The sequence below is a fragment of the Galeopterus variegatus genome, unplaced genomic scaffold (assembly GCF_000696425.1).
Source record: "Galeopterus variegatus unplaced genomic scaffold, G_variegatus-3.0.2 Scaffold1363, whole genome shotgun sequence".
In the NCBI taxonomy this organism is placed as follows: domain Eukaryota; kingdom Metazoa; phylum Chordata; class Mammalia; order Dermoptera; family Cynocephalidae; genus Galeopterus; species Galeopterus variegatus.
In genome coordinates this window covers 109,876-127,527 of record NW_007727474.1, presented here as the reverse complement: position 1 = coordinate 127,527, position 17,652 = coordinate 109,876, and the positions used below count along the sequence as shown (strand labels likewise).

General features: G+C 36.4%; 1 protein-coding gene and 1 pseudogene across 2 annotated transcripts in view; both read left to right on the top strand.

Annotated features, from left to right (window-relative positions):
- Positions 1–17,652, top strand: part of METTL8 (methyltransferase like 8) — an 86,598-nt gene that overhangs the window by 47,902 nt on the left and 21,044 nt on the right. For both annotated transcript variants that reach the window (XM_008576530.1, XM_008576531.1), the window contains one exon: positions 13,928–14,019. In XM_008576530.1, the coding sequence (XP_008574752.1) occupies positions 13,928–14,019 (92 nt within the window). The remainder of the gene's footprint in view (positions 1–13,927; positions 14,020–17,652) is intronic.
- On the top strand, positions 12,191–12,900 carry LOC103593532 (annotated as a pseudogene).

The following is a 17,652-nucleotide window of genomic DNA, read 5'->3' as shown; positions in this document are numbered from 1 at the left end:
TTTTTTTTTTTTCCTTTTTTTTTTTTTTTTTTCTTTTTTTTTTTTTTTTTTTTTTTTGATGGCTGGCTGGTACAGGGATCCAAACCCTTGACCTTGGTGTTATCAGTACCATGATCTAACCAAGTGAGCAGCTGGCCAGCCCATTATTACCATTTTCTAATAACATGTATCTTAGTTATTTATATATTTGTTTTCCCTTTATTATTAGACTGTATGATTCTTCAGAGGAGAGCTTAATATGTCTGTTTCAAAGCTATATTCTATATAAAATGAGCACCTAATAAATATGTTATGTCAATCAGTAGAGAGAAATATAAAATCCAGTTCCTGTCTACTAGAAATTACAGCTAGAAAGTTAATTTAGTGGCTAAACATAGGCTTTAGAATCCAAAAATAAAAATCTGGATTTCAATCCTGTCTATTCTTTTACAGCTATGTGAACTTTAGCAAGTTCCTTCATGGAATCTTTGTATTAAAGGAGGTAATACATGCAAAGCTCTTAATAGTAGTAAGTGCTCACTAAATAGCATTATTTTTATTTTATCATTATCATATGGAGAATTGAGATATATACCCAAGAATAAACAAACAATATGAAGACCAATGCAAGGTCATGGTAAGTGAAAAAAGACAGTAAAAACCATAGGAATTCAGAATAGGAAGAGATTTCCAAGGTGGGGGTGGAAGAGCAGATAGAATTTAACCTGAACTTTGAAAGATGTGGAGTATTTGAATAGTAAAGATCGTTTGCTTTACACAAGTGGTAGCATGAACAAAGATCTGGATTTGGACATAAATACATGAGATATGAGGGTACTTCAAAACGTTCTTGGAAAGATTCAAATTATCTTTTCATTCTATTTTTCCATGAAATTTTTGAAGTAAGCTTACATTCCAAAGCAAGTAAATAGACCATCCCAGTTGGAAAAGAAGTTTTACATTTTGAACTGAATGAGTAATGTGATCAAAGAAGTATTTTGGAAAATTAATTTGATTCTGTTTCAGATACTTAGAATTAATCTTTATAGAATATGGAATGGTATCCTTTATCCCCAGTATTTGTTATATATTGATACGTGTTCATCACTTGGCTAGGTTCTGTGAAGTACCCAAGAGAGGACTAGGAGATGATCACTGCTCTAAAGGAGCTGTAGTCTATTTCAACAATAAGCTGGAGTTTTCCAGATAAAGAAGATGAGATGAATCTTAAAAACAGAGTATTCTTCCTCCAACAAAATGAATAAGAAATAGTAAGAGAAAGCAAAATTATACCAACAGCAACCCCCAAAAGCCATAAATATATAAAATTAGTGACGAAGGAAAGAAATTGTAGATTCTTGTGTAGCTCAGGGTGGCTCCTAATCCCACCTATGTCCCTCAGAAACAGTACTAGGGGAAGAAAGTCAGCCAGCCTATCGTAAGACTTCTTACTAATACCAATTATGCAGCCCTGGCAAAGGTTGAAAATGAACCCTTGAAAATAAATGTTCTCACCTATTGCAGCAATAGTTGAGGTCTCAGAAGATCAGGGAAAATCAGAGGGCTCACCATTTTCCAGGGTTCTGTGCTGAATTGAGGAAACTATCCAAAGCCCAAGAAAAACTCCCCTTAGGAATAGGACACATCCTAACTAGGTTAGTGAAACCTAGCACAGGACTTAATGAATTTCAAAAACAACAACATAAAAGGCAGACTCAATTTTTCAGCTTTCAACTTGGAGAAAGCCAAGGTGAGCTTTTTTTAGCTTTCCCACATCCACATTCAGTTGACACCAGCCACCTCTGCTGTTCAACCCCAGTGATGGCAAAGTGATCTGCCTGAGGTGCACCAGTGGGGAAGTCAGTGCCGTGTCTGCTCTGGCTTCCCAGATTGTCTCCCTAGGTCTGTCTCCCAAAAAAATTGGATGCTGACACCACAAGGCTACTGGTGACTAGAAGGGTCTAAGTATTACAGTGAAACTGACCATTCAGGACAGGAGGCCAAGATTGAAGTGGTTCTTTCTGCCTCTGTCCTGTTCATCAAAGCCCTCAAGGAAACACCCAGGGACAGTAAGAAACAGAAAAACATTAAGCACAGTAAAATATTACTTTTAATGAGATTGTCAACATTGGCTGTCAGGTTTATCACTGCTTTTTAGCCAGAGAGCTCCCTGGAACTATTAAAGAGATCCTGGGGACTGTCCAATCTGTGAGCTGCAATGTTGATAGCTGCTACCATCATGACATCATAGATGGCATCGACAGTGGTACAGTGGAATGCCTACTACCCAGTGGAGCACATCAGTGCTCCCTCCCTGCCACCCTCAGACTACAGAAAAAGGGAGAAATACATAATGCCTAGCCTTTGAAAAGGGGCTTACAGGGAAAGATAAACAGGTCTCTGAAAAGGGGGGGTGTCAAGGAAAATTTACCTGCAAAACAAGAGAAAGGAAAAAAAGGAGGAGGGAGAAAGAACATAGAATTCGGGCCGGCCCGGTGGCGCACTGCTACAGTGTGCTGCTTGGGAGCGCAGTGGCGCTCCCGCCGAGGGTTCGGATCCCACATATAGACCGGTTCCCGCTCACTGGCTGAGCGAGGTACGGGTGCAGCGCCGAGGGTTGCGATCCCGTTGCTGGTCCTGGTCCGGTACGGGCGCGACACTGAGGGTTGCAATCTGTTGCCGGACATGAAAAAAGACAAAAAGGAAAAAAAAAAAGAAAGAAAGAACATAGAATTCACTGTGGATTCGTTTGCATGTTTTAATATTTTATATAAAAGGAATCATTGTATTCTCTTTTTGTCTAGCCTCTTTCACTCAGCCTAACTATTGTGAAATTTATCCATGTTACATGTATCAGTAGTTTGGGGTTTTTTATTGTTGCTGCTTATGAAAGATCCAGAATATATAAGGCTGGCCAGTTAGCTCCTTTGGTTAGAGCATTGTTCTGATAACATTAAGGTCCAGGGTTCAATCCCTATACCATCCAGCCACCAAAACCAAAACATAACGAAAAAACTAAAAAGAATATATAAAAGCTCTCAAAATTCAATAATAGGAAAACAAATAACCCAGTAAAAATGAACAAGCTATTTTAACAGATACTTCACCAAAAAAGATACATAGATGGTAAATAAGCACATGAAAAGATGCTCAACATCATAGTCTTAGGGAAGTGCAAATTAAAGTCACAATGAAATAGCACAACACACCTATTAGAATAGTCACATTCAAAATACTGAGCATACCAAATGTTGGTGGGGATGTAGAGGAACTAGAACTTTCTTACACTGCTGGTGTGAGTATAAAATGTTATAGTCACTTTGGAATGCAACTTGGCAGTTTCTTAAAAGGTTAAACACATACCTACTATTGACACATACAACAACGTGGATGAAATTCAGATTAATTATCCTGAGTGAACAAAGCTAGAAAAAAAGAGTACATACTACGCTTTCTTGTACTGCACTAGAAAATATGAACTAATCTGTATAGAGAAAAGGCAGATCAGTGGTTGCTGGTGGGGTGGGGGTAGGGGTGGAGTGGCGAGAAGGGGAGGATTAGGAGAAATTACAAAGGGGCACAAGGAAACTTTTGATGGTGATGAATATGTTCATTATCTTGATTGTGGTGATGGTAGACTTTAAATATGTGCAGTTTACTGTATTCAGCTACACCTCAATAAAGGTGTTAAAAAATGTGGTTATAGCCATATGTTGGAAAATAAGGTAGCAGTTAATAAAAATGAGAGATCTATGTATACTGCTATCAAGATATGGCTATGATATGTCGTTAAATGAAAAAAGCAAGTTGCAGAAAAATATCTCTAATATGACCTCATTTTTGTTAAGGAATTATTGTACCTGTGCTACATGTATTCGTATATACATATCTTTGTTTTTATATACATAGAGATAAAAGTCTGGAAAGATCCACATCCTGATAACGGCGTTTATCTCAGGGATGGGAATCGGGAGAGAGGTAGAGTGAAACTTTATATTTTATGTGCATTGGTATTGTTTAAATTTTAATTAAAAAATAATAATACCTCCCCTTAAGTACCCATTCCCATCTTGCCTTGTTATCTACCTGATGATAAATTCTGTATTTTTTAATATCAATTACGACTTCTCAAAATTTTGAGTTCTACCAAATCTTCATTTTTGTGTCCCCAATTCACAGCTCAGTGCCTGACCAATATAGCTTCCCGATAAGTGTTTAGTGAGAGAAATAGATATCTGTTTCTTCCAGCATCTGTGACTTCCATTCCATTGTATACAGAAGTGGGGATGCATTGGTTCTTTCTGTTTGTGTCTTGTTAGTCACTCATTCCTAAATAAGGAACTGATTTACTAATAACAATAATCAACTAAAACATTTATTACAGCCAAGAAGAGAAGTGGACAGACAGTAGTCAGAAATATAAATTAGCATCAATAATAGAAAAGAAGACTTAATTGAAGTTAGTTCAATTATTAGATGATAAGCCCATAATAGCTATATTTCGCCCATTCTGAGACTCACTTTGTTTTTTTTACTAATTAACATCTCTGAAATCATGACACTTCTTACAACTGATGGCATCTTAAAATTGTAATTGGAAATGTTTTTCCTTTCTTACTAGTACAGAAAATAATGTTATCTTAGATTTGATGGAATAGAATAATTTTAATTTCAGAGTACTTAATCTTAGTTTCTACACTGCTTTGAGAATATTATACAAAAACTGAGAGACACAGAAAATTTAAATGATTTTCCACTGCCATACATCAAGGTTAACATATAAAGTATTCGTTATACTATTAGAAAAACATTAAAACCTTTTGTTATATGGATAAATGGGTGATGGACATAGGAAGTTGACCCAAGAAGAAGTACATGTGAGCATATGGAAAAATATTCAACAGTAAAAGATTTAAAAATTAAAGCTATAAGTTACCATTTTAGATCTATTAAATTAGCACCAAAAAAAAAAAAAAGAGGAAGAAAAAAACAATAGAAACTTAAGATGGCACCTAGTTCTGGTAGCATTGTAAATTACTACAATTTTGTTTGATTATCTTTTTTTTTTTTTATCTCATCTGTTCTTTTCTCCTCTATTCCTTTTTTCTTGCGTTCTTTGTATAAATCAAATACTTTTTTTGTATTCTCTTACTGGCTTTTTAGCTGTGTATCTTTGCATTATTTTTAGGGGTTATTCTAGAGCAATAATTTCAAACATTTTGATCTCAGTATCCCTTTATACTCTTTAATCATTAAGGATCTCAAAGATGTTTGATTTATGTAGATTATATCGATTGATATTTTCCATATTAGAAATTAAAACATTTAAAATATTTATTAATTTATTTTAAAACAATAATAAACCCATTACATGTTCACATACATTACATATTTTAATGAAAATAACTTTATGTTCCCAAAAATGTAGTGCAAAGAGTGGCATTGTTTTAAGTGTTCGCAAATCTCTTTAGTGTCTGGCTTATTGGAAAAAGCTGTATTCTCATATCTGCTTCTGCATTCAATTTTTGTGACATGTTGTGCAGGCTGAATTATGTGAGGAAAATTTGGCCTTACACAGATATGTGCTTGTAAAAGAGAGTAGTTTTTAATAGCCTTTTCAGATTATTGTAGATAATTTTCTTGATATTATACTAAAACTCAAAAGTAGCAATTTCTTAGTTTCAATATGGAATGTGAAACCATATCAATTAACTTTTCATATTCTGCTATATTATAATCTACGGGTACACCTTGTACTCTGGGTGGATCCTTTACCCATGCATCATTTTATAATACCATGAATGGATAATTTGGGAAAGATTACTTTCCTGTTTTATGTAGATCTTCCAAATGTTGAAACATTTCATTGTACAATATTTAAAAATCACATTTGTTTATATTACCATTAGTCTCATTAGGATAATCTGTAAGTATTAAGAAGCTATCAAACTCATGGTGATGGACACAAGTTTTCCAAAATTCTAATATTTTTTCAAAAGCACAAAATTTATCTTTGGCAACAACTACTGTCATTTGTTTTTCTTGAAATGTTAGGCTCATTTATTTTGGAGAAAATAGATGCCAAATACCCAAGTCTTAATAACTATAGTTTTATCTACAGTAGCTCTTACAAGTAAAAATAGCATTCCATGAAAAAAGCAGCTAGTTCAGTTTACAGTTCATCTCATATGAGTGCTTTTCCTCAAGTCAGTCACTGTACTTCATATGCGGCAGAAGTGCTTTGGCATGCTTTCCATTTTGTCACAGAATATTAAAAAGAGTCAATGTTTTATAAATTTATAAATATTCAAATGTAAATATTCAAGGGTCAGTATTGTATAAAATTAGTAATTTTTACTGCTTTATCAATCAGAGAAATTAAAAACAATTCTTATTTTATTTTACAAAAATTGGTGTATTCTTTACTACCCACTGGATCATGGTAGCGAATACATTTTGATGCCACTGCCTTGTTTTACGCTAAGGCAGTTGCAGTTTTACCCATCGTTGTTTTTATACCCTTTGTGCAAATGTCAACATGGTGAAAGAGGCAAAATATATTATTATTATGAGAATAGTTTTGACTTAGTGGACCACCTAAAAGAAGGGACCCCACTTTGGGAACCACAGTTATAGAGATTACAATATGCTTCCTCAACTTAATACAGTCTACTTAGAGTTAATATTGTTCCACCTAACATAAAATATAAGAACATTACAGCAATATGATTCCACTTATCTTCCTCCAACATTTGTGCTATTGTTGTCATATAGTTTACCTCTCTATATAAGTGCTACAATCATTGTTACTATTTTTGCTGTATATAGTTAGCAATTTGGCTTTTTTTTTAAGAAATTAAAAAAATAATTATACTGCCTTTTATAGTTACCTGCATATTTATCACTTCTGGTCTCTTCTACCTTAGAGATCTGAGTCTCTATCAGGTACCATTTTTCTTTATCCTGAAGAGCTTTAACACTTTATAGAGCAGGTTCTGCTGGTGACAAATTCCCTCAAATTTTGTTTATCTGAAAATGTCTTTATTTTAAAATTCTGAAAGACTTTATGCTGTATACAGAATTCTAGGTTGACAGATTTTTTTTTTTTTCCCAGCACTTTAAAGATGTCATTACTTTGTCTTCTGGCCTCCATTATCATTGTTTCTGATCTTTCAAAATTTTAAAATAAAGGAAGAAATCAGCTGTATTTCTTTTCCCCTGTATGTAATAAGTACTTACAAGATTTCTCTTTGGCCGGCCCGGTGGCGCACTGGATAGTGCGCCGCTTGGGAAGCGCGGTGGCGCTCCCGCCCGAGGGTTCGGATCCCACATACAGACCGGTTCCCGCTCACTGGCTGAGCGAGGCGCGGGAGCAACACCGAGGGTTGCGATCCCGTTGCCGGTCCCCGGTCCGGTACGGGGGCAACACTGAGGGTTGCGATCTGTTGCCGGACACGGAAAAAGACAAAAAAAAAAAAAGATTTCTCTTTATCTCTAGTTCTTAGCGGTTTTCTTTGTATTTATGTCCCCTGGGGTTTGCTGTGCTTCCTGGATTTGTTGGTTGCTGATGCTGCTGTTGCTTTTTTTTTTGTTTTTATAATCAAATTTGGGAAATTTTTCAGTTAGTATTTTTTCAGTTTTTATCTTATCCACTGTCTCTCTCTCTCTCCTCTTATCTCTGGGACTTCAACTTATGTTTATTAGACCAATTGGAATTATCCCACAGGTTACTGAGACTCATACATTTTTTGTCAATCTTTTTTTCTCTTTATTCTTCAGTTTGGATAATTTCTATACCTGTCTTAAAGTTTACTTATCCTTTCTTCTGCAGTTTACATCAATTGTTAAGCCTACCCAGTAAATTTCATATTTCAGATATTATATATGGGTGTGTTCTAGACTTTCCTTTTTAAAAAAAATAGTTTCCATTTCTTGGCTAAGATTTTCCCCGTCCATTCATTCTGTCCATATTTTCCTTTAAATCTTTGAACTTATTTTTAAAGCTATTTTAAAGTCTTTGTGAACTAATTCCAATATTTGGTTCTCTCAAAGTCTACATTTACTGACTACCTTTTCTCTTGCTTCACATGTCTAATCATTTTTGATTGTATGGTCATCATTATGGATGATATCATGTATGGAGTCTGGATTATGTTGTTTTCCTTTGAAGATGTTGACTTAAATTATTGCCGGCTCTTGCATGGGTCATGTTTGATTTTAGGTGTTGTCAGGGTGGGACTATTTTGGTATTGTCCTGAATCTAATGTGGCTCTTATTCCAATGGCATGGCATTTCTGGAGTCTTAACTGAATACCCAAGGTGTTCAGAGAGATCTCTCCACTCTGACTTAGCGAGAACTTCAAGCACTGCACTCTCTATATCCAGTCAGTTCTTGTTCCTCCACCCTCGTCTGCAGAATCCTCTCTTTTAGGCCCTGTGGAGTCTTGCCCTGTGGATAAGCAGCCAGCACTGGATAAAAATGCTAAGGGAATTCTCTTGCAGACTCAGGGGCCCTTCCTTCTGTGCAGCTCCCTCTTCTTTGGTATTCTGATGCACTAACCCTCACCACCTCAGCAACTGTGAACCTGATCTCTGCCTTCTTAACTTAGGAAACTATCATTCAGTGAGACAACCACTCTCTGCTTGGGCTCCACCTCTCTCACCACAGTCTAGAATGTGTCCCCAGACAGAATGATTGGGTGAATGTTGGAACTTACCTTTTGTGTTTCTCTTCTTTTATTAAGGATCACAGTCCTACACTGTCTGAAGTGTAGCCAAATGCCTGAAAACAGTTACTTCATATATTTTATTCAGTTGTACAATTGTTTGTAGCAGGAGGAGAAATCCATTACCATATACTCTGTCATGGCCCAAATCACAAGTCTTATACAGTAGTTCCCCCACCCCCACACCCTGTCACAGTTTTTGTGCTTTTAGCAGTTTCAGTTATCCATGGTCAACAGCAGTCCGAAAATATTAAATGGAAAATTTCAGAAATAATCTAAGTTTTAAATTGCTGTCTGTTCTGAGTAGCATATTTCAAACAGTTGTAATTATAATACATATACAATTTGAGATCTGCTTTTTTAACCTCATGTTATTTCATAAACACTTTTCCGTATTGTCACATAATAGTCATATTTATTATTTTAAATGTCTGCATAATATTCCTTTGAGTTACCATAATTTTTTCATTCCCCATCACTGAGGTTTCTAATTTTTTGCTATTATATTTAGTGTTCCAATGAATATCTTTGTACAGATATTTCTTTGTATAGAACTTCTTTTGAGTTACTTTGTTGCAATAAATTCCCAGAAGACCAAGCAGTATGAACCATTTTTTCCTTTGTTTTTTATTGTTGTTGTTAAATACCTTATTATTTTCAGATTGTTTATTAGTTATTTGTCTCTGTGCTTAAATTCTATAGTAGTTGTATTTATTACTTATAAAATCTTGAATAATTCTTATTGCTGGCTCTTGGTTTTTGGTATACATGAATCAGGCTCTTCTAACATAAAGAACTGCCATAAAGCAGCAGGTCTGGAGGAAGTCCCCGTAAATACAGTAGGAACATTTTGTAGGTTCCTCTAGGGATTCCGTAACTGTACACTGGAAAAATCTGTTCTACAGGAGCTTAGGGTATAATATTCCCCTCATTTAGCAATTAAGAAAATGAAGCAACATAAAGAACAGTGTAAGGAAGTTAGAGCAATTTAAGAAATAGCTAAATCTATTAAATACTTAAGTAGCAAGTTAAATTAACAGTTTGAAACAAATGCTTAAAGCTGAAGACCACATATACTCTCATTGTCTTACAGATTGATTCTTTACAAGGAAATGGATTGTTCTATTTTCTTTTTTATGTGTTGTAGAAATTTATAGATGAGAAACTCATTCCCAGCCTTAGTAATACTATTTTTTCAATAAATGACATGTTGCCTTTAATGTCATAACTGTTGTATAATAGTATTCTATATGTATTTATATATACAGAATATAAAGTATAGTTGCTAGCCCCGATTTATATGTGATTACCCACATATATTAAAATAAGTCAAAACAAAAATCTATTTTAATCTCATTCATTAAAGCAAACGACAAAGCTGCTTATTTGTGTTGTAAATGATTGGGTTTTATTCAAATACTAGTGGTTAAATTTTCATCTGTGGAATTCTGATTTTTACATTATCATTTGCTTTCCCTGGAGACGCCAGTATACCAATTTTGATCCCTTTAAAAAGAAAACAGTTTCTCACCTTTCAGTGGTGATAGCCAGATCATTGGAATATACCCTCTCATATCTGACTGCATAAACATGACTTAAAATAGTACCAAGTTTATCACCATTCTACTCAAAGAAACTCCTTATTTTGTCATTATTACACCCAATTTTCTAGATACTCAGTTTTAAGACCTTGGAATCATTCCTATTATTCTTCTTCTCCAGTTTCCAGTTAATCTCCAGGTCATGACTACAGTTTTTTCAGTCTCCACCTCCATTCTTCCTTTCTGTTTCCCATTGCCACCATGTTAGACCTGGGACCCATTACTCCTAAACCATTGAAACAGTCTAATTGGTTTCCCTTCCTCCAGTCCTTCCCCACTTCATTGTGTTTTGCATACTGCTTAACATGTCAGCCCCACATTTAAGATCTGAAATCTGACCATTACCCAGCTCCCACCTTCATCTGCAGTTACCCAAGAGCACCAGTCAAAATGGCTTTTTTTCATTGTATCCTGTATATGCGATCCATCCTGCCAGCTTCTTAACAAGTAATTTCCCACAAGTAATTTCTTTTTCCCCAAACCTGAGCCCAAATCCACCTTTCTCTTTTTATTTTTATTTATGTTTTTTTAAATTTTATTTTAAGATCTCAATTGGCTTTATTGCAATTCCAGAGTCGAGTAACACGTTATTCCATAAAATAGAGTAAGTGTTCCTCACACCTTCCTCATAAGCCTTCCTATTTGTCCCAGTAGCATTAATTGGCTACACTTCCACTCCTCAGGTGCTAACCATGTATTCTCCATTCTGTTATTTACTTTTTGTTTATTAGCCTGCATTAGGAGAATATAAACCCATGACAGGCAAGGATTAGGTTGTAACTCTCTCAATATCCCCCACTGCCTTGGTAGACAATAACAGACTAATGGTGGAGAAGATGGGCTTTGAAGTGACACAAACCTGGATTTGAATTCTGGTTCTGTCCCTTCCTGGCTATATGACCTTATGTAAATTACTAAATTTCTGTTTCCTCATATGCAGAATGAGCATGATTATAACCCCCCACACATAGGGTTTTTGAAAGGATTAAATAAGACATATAGGTGTGTATTTAATGTGCTTAGCACAATACCTGACACATAATAAATAATAAATGGTAGTAATTATTATTATAGTAATTATGATCATGTTAACTGCTCAGTTAACGTTTGTCAGTCACCATAATAATGCACCTCCAAGAATTTTATAATATACCCCTTCTCATCAGTCAGATGACTCCAAATATCATATGATAATAGTGTTAGGGGTTTTTCTTATAGCTGTCAGTAGGCTATATGAAACGTGAATGTGGGGTATATAATTTTTTTATTGTTTAGAAAAGTGGTTTATTCCATGAAATTGTTGCACTCACTTATCTAACCTATTGCAAAAAAAAAAAAAAAATGCAAATTTTGTAAAAACAAACCCACCCCCGCAAAATTACCTTTTTTGTATACAGGTATTGCTTCTATTCCAAAAAAGACATTTTTGCAGCAGAAAATATCTTCTCATATACAGAATAAATTCTGAAACTAATATATATAAATAAATATAAATATGTATTTAATATAATTATATATAATATATAATATGTAAAGAAAGTGCCAGATGTTAGAAAGGTGATTCTTTTATATGCTATATCAAGTACTCTATCATTTAGGGGTTTTTTTTGGGGGGGGGGTTGTGGCATAGGGAACCAAACCCTTGACCTTGGTGTTACAAGGCTGTGCTCTAACCAACTATGCTATCTAGTTAATTCTACCATTTAAATATAAATGAATTCATTTATAGAAATGAAGGTAGCTAGTAAGAAAAACAAATCTAAAGTTACTTGGAAAATTGCAGGGTAAGTACAAAATAATTTAAAACTTGCATCTCCTTGACAGCAGAGTATCAGCATATAAGTGTTGTAAAAGGAGCATTAAAAAAAACTATTAGGAGACAGAAACTGTTGGGGTCCTAGATGATGGTCCCCAATACCCTCCCCCCAAGTCCTTGGGACCACTTTGGTCACCAGAGCTGGGGAGATGGTTTGTGATGACTTTGCCTGCTGCAAGAATGTGCTGTGCGCTCTCAACATGGTCTACATGCTGGTGGGCTTGTTGCTCATTGGAGTGGCTGCCTGGGGTAAGGGCCTGGGTCTGATGTCCAGTATCCACATCATAGGAGGAGTCATTGCTGTGGGAGTCTTCCTTCTCCTTATTGCAGTGACTGAATTGGTGGGTGCTGTCGAACACCACCAAGTCCTGCTATTTTACGTGATCATCCTTGGTTTGGTCTTCATCTTCCAGTTTGGAATCTCTTGCTAATGTCTGGCTATTGATCGAAACACACAGACAGATGTCATCAGTGCTTCTTGGTGAGTCATGAGCAACAAGACCCGAGATGAACTGGGAAGAAGTTTTGATTGTTGTGGATTGTTCAGTCTTACAACCCTATATCAACAAGATTACACTTTCTGCACTGCAATCTGCAAGAGCTGGAGCCCCACTTGCCAGATATGTGAGAAAAGTTTCTTGGGCATTCAGTTGAAGCCCTGAAAATCCTGGGGGGTGTTGGACTCTTCTTTAGCTTTACAGAGATCCTTGGTGTCAGGCTAGCAATGAAATTTTGAAATCAAAAGGATCCTCGAGCCAAACCCAGTGCCTTTCTGTGAGTCTCTGGATCCTTCCAACTTCTCTCCTTAATCCTTTTCTTCCTCCCTTAGGGAGAAACTAGGGTCTACAGTCCTTTTTGTTTGAAAAGAAGGAAAAGCCCTTCCCCACATCCCCTAAAACTGATTGAACAGCTAGGTTTTATGGCTTGATATATTTTGGTGTGAGCAAGACTATAGGGAATAGAGAGAAAAACTTCTTCCCTCTCCCCCCAAGTGGATATGAGAAGGCCCTGGGAATACAAGGGATAGGGGTTGGAGTCATTCCTAGCTATTTCCCCTCTCCCCACTTCCACGTGCTAGACCACCTCAACATACCCTGGCCTGGCTCCAAGGGTAAATCAGGAACACAGCCAAGGAGAAAACCACCAAGAACTCTTTCTTGGACCCAGCTTGAGAAAGTTCAGTGAATATAAAAATAAAAGCCTTGTTAACTCCACATTCAAAGAAGCAACATATGTTCCTTTCTAATCTTTGCTGGTCAAGGGGCTCCACTGACAGCCTAAGCCCTGTAACTGAAAGAGACAGTTAAAGAACCTTAAAGAGGTTCTACATGGAATTTCCTTCTTCCAAATGGTTTTTCCAGATCTTCCAATGGCAAAGCCAGTCAGAGGAAGAAACATTTAAAAAAAGAAAAGAAGAAAAAAAACTATTAAAGAATAAGAATGCCCTGTTCATAAACTAACAAAAAGGCAAATAAATTTAGCCTTAGAGTAAAAAACAGCAAACCATACCAGCACCCAAATAATCATGTACCAAAGTGCTCTGGGGACTTTACTTCGGCAGCCATTTGCCAAAGGGGCTGGGGCTTCCAGCACAACGAAATTTAAACAGAAGAACCGTAGGAGTTCCAGGGTTGTACCAGCACCATCTGTAGGAACATCTGACACAAAATGTATTCATTTGACATGGAATTAGTTTGTATCATTTGTTTTTGACTAATCTAGAATGAAAGATATAGTCCCTGTCGCCTTTTTTCTTACTTCTTCAATTATCCAGCATGTTTTACAATCTTTTTCTTTTTAAATAGGGATCATATGCAATGGTCTAATGAAGAAGAAGCAGCAGCCAGAAAAAAAGTAGAGGAAAATTCAGCTGTGCGAGTCCTTCTGGAAGAACAAGGTAGCCAACTACATGCTGTAGCTCCCGGAGTTGGGCTTTGTTTGACCTTCCACTGGTTCAGTTCACACCTTAGTCACTTACACTCCTGCTTGTGTCATTACTTTTGAGAGTTTTAGCTTCTACCTGTGCCAATCCACTTGTTCTATTTGGCGGAATTCCCAGTTCTTCCAGTGTAGTGGGACCAAAGTTAATGAAGTAAATTAGGTATTCACCTATAATTGATCTTTTGGTAGTCACATTACTGCTTTTTCTGGGAGATACATATTTGAATAGCACTTCAAATAAACTATGAAAACGTAATTTGAAAATGTTCCTCTTACTATGCTGCTTTTAGTATGCTATCATACATTTCACTTGCTAGGAACTTTGAACAAATTCTTAAACTTTGAGTGAAGAAGGTAAAGTCATATCAGATATTTCTGGTCTTTAGGATAAACATAAAGTTTCAATAAGGATTAAAGGCACTTTTCTTGGAGGCCTTTATATTTAGAGTTTAAGGCCTTGCTAACCTTCATAAATGGCTTTTTAAAAATTGGCCTATGCTATTTAAAAAAAAACCCAAAAAACAGAAAATGACAGGTGTTGACAAGGATGTGGAGAAATTGGAGCTCTGGTGCACTGTTGGTAAAAGGGCACAGCTGCCACAGAATACAGTGTAGAGGGCCCTCAAAAAATTAAAAATAGAACTGCCATATGATCCAGCAATCCCACTTCTGGGTTATATCCAAAAGAATTGAAAGCAGGATTTCAAAGAGATATTTGCACACCCATATTCATAGCAGCACCATTCACAATAGACAAAAGGTGAAAGCAGCCCCCATGTTCATAGTCAGGTGAATGGATGAACAAAATGTGTTATATACATACAGTGGAATATTAATCAGCCTTAAAAAGGAAAGAAATCCTGTCACATGCTATAGCAAGGATGAAACTTGAACACATTATGCTAAGTAAAATAAGCTAATTTCAAAAAGAAATACTGTATGATTTCACTTATATGAGATATCTAAAGTAGTCAAACTCATAGAAATAGAAAGTAGAATGGTATTGCCAAGGGCTGGGAGGAGAGGGAGAGAAGGAGTTATAGTTTGGCAAGATGAAAACATTCTGGAGATCTGTTTTACAACAATGTGAATATATGAGGGCACTTCAAAAAGTTCATGAAAAAAATGGAACTAAATGATAATAAAAAATCTTTCCATGAACTTTTTTGAAGATCCCTCATATTTAACACTACTGAACTAAATACTTAAAAATGGTTAAGATCTTAAATTTTATATTATGTGTTTTAAAAAAAAAATTTTAAGTGCACTTGAAAAAAAAATTGTCCCATGTCTTTCTTCACTGCATAGCTGGGAACCCACAGACACCTTGCCCAACATCTACACTCTTTATATAGGATTTTCCACCTTATTTTTCTTAAAGTGATTTCTTCTTTAGAACATTTGATTCTCTTTTTAATATATATAGTTCATCAAAGTACCAAATAAACACAGACATCTATATAACTCATAAATGAATTCTCACAAAGTTCAGTGAACACAAAGTGAATACACATATGTAAACAGCACCCACATCAAGAAACAATATTACCAGTAACTCAGAAACATCTTCATGCTCCTTCTCAATTACAGTACTCCCCCTCAACCCCTCAGAACCAATGAAAAGTAACCACTGTTCTGGTTTCTAATATCATAGATTAGTTTTGGCAGAAAAACTTGGTTCTGGTCATCATCATTTCTTGGTCACTCTTATAGCACTATCAGTGTAACCATTAGATAGAGCAAGGGTCAGCAAACCACAGCCTATGGGCCAAATCCAGCCCATTGCTTGTTTTTATAAGTAAAGTTTTATTGGGACATAGACACACTCATTTGTTGACATTGTCTGTGGTTGCTTTTGAACTATAACTAGAGTTGAGTAGTTGCAACAGAGACTGTATGTGGCCCACAAAGACTAAAATACTTACTATCTGGCCCTTTACAGAAAAGGTTTTTCAACCCAGGATAGAATTTTTTCCAGATTGATCAGCTGTCCTGAAACTTCCCAGGGAAAGATGTTTGCATTCCTCTGTGTAAGCCAAGCATAGTGAAAATCACTAATCCCGCTGGTAGTTAACTATTGTTCATGAACTTTAGTCTACAGTTGAGGCTGAAGTTTGAAGCAAAGTTAGCTGAGAAAACTGAGCTAATGAGACAGCCACTAACTAGTGAAGGGGGCAGTGCTGACCTATCTTGTCCTCTGGTATCATTGATAACCTATCATATCCTGTGGCATCGTTTGCTATTCCTTAAAGCTAGTTCTCCTTCCTCATCCTAAGCATTTATGTGTCCTGGAGGGCAGACAGGAGAGAAGAGCACCTGATCTGCAATGGAATCATTTTATTTTTATAAGCTTCAGCCATGCAGTCCAAGAGTGGAATATGGCCAGGGAGTGTTGGGGTTGGATTTGAGGGTGCATACCAGTGGCAATACTGCTTACAAATCAGCCAACATTGCATTCCTTTGCAAGAACTCTATCACACTGTTTCTGAGGAAGTATAACTTTGCTTCTTTGCCAGCAGCTGCACAGACATATTTTCCACATTACTCAAGCTTCTGCTAGTGGCCACCTGGATGTGACAGAGACTCAAGCCTAAACCGAATTAAAAGTTATCAATCATCTTAATTCATTTCCAGGAAGTTAAAAATTATTCACAGTGTATTTCCTGATAATATGAAAAAACAAGGATTTTTTTCTCACCCTCTTTTGAATATTTGTTTAGAACATAAATAGATGAGCAGTGCTGATAATGTTCCCTTAGAGTGCTCTGTATGTGGCTGCTATTTTGTCCTATTTATATTAACAGTGAACTTGAGTGAAGCTAATGAGAAGGTTATTTTAGGGCCTTGGAAACCGCAGTAAAGGAAAATGACAGTTTCCACAGAACCATAGTGTGACTGAAATAGAAAGTGGTGACTGGCCTCTCTCTAGAGAAGCAGGAAAAGCAGACAGGAGAGGGCTGATGATACCACTTTGAAGTGTTTGATTTGCCTATTAGGATGTCCAGTCTCTTTCCGAGCAAATTTTCTGGCTGCTGTGGAGACACAGAACAAAAGATTCCATTTCAAAATGACTCAAAGAGGTAGAGGCTTCTGCTGGGTCCCCTCTGCATTCCCCCTGTAACACTACGCAGTGTGGTGGGCTTCATATGTGTCAGGGGACCACTGCAGGGAGAGGAACACGTTATGAGGGTGACTGTCTTATCACACTTAAGCAAGGTTACACAGAACAATAACTAAGGCTGCCAGGAGAGTGGCAAAGAAAGGAAACTTTTGTTCTGAGGAACTGTGTTGATTGACGTATGACAGGACATTACACTGAGAGCCACCCAATGCAGTTTCTGCTCAGGGTCATAGACCTACCAGTCTGCAAAAATCCTAGGTGATGAGGCTTCTGATTTGATGTTTAATGTCTGTATGAATGTAGGTCAAGGTGAATGAGTTGTTTAAAAGCTCTACTCTCAAAGTTTGTAAGAACCTGAAGGAAGGAAACCTTGACCTGGCTCTTCTGTCAGTGCTTCTGTTAACTACCATCTTTTCTTATCTAGGATAGTCCTAAGTCTTTGGAAGAGCCAGTTTTCTCCCATCAGTT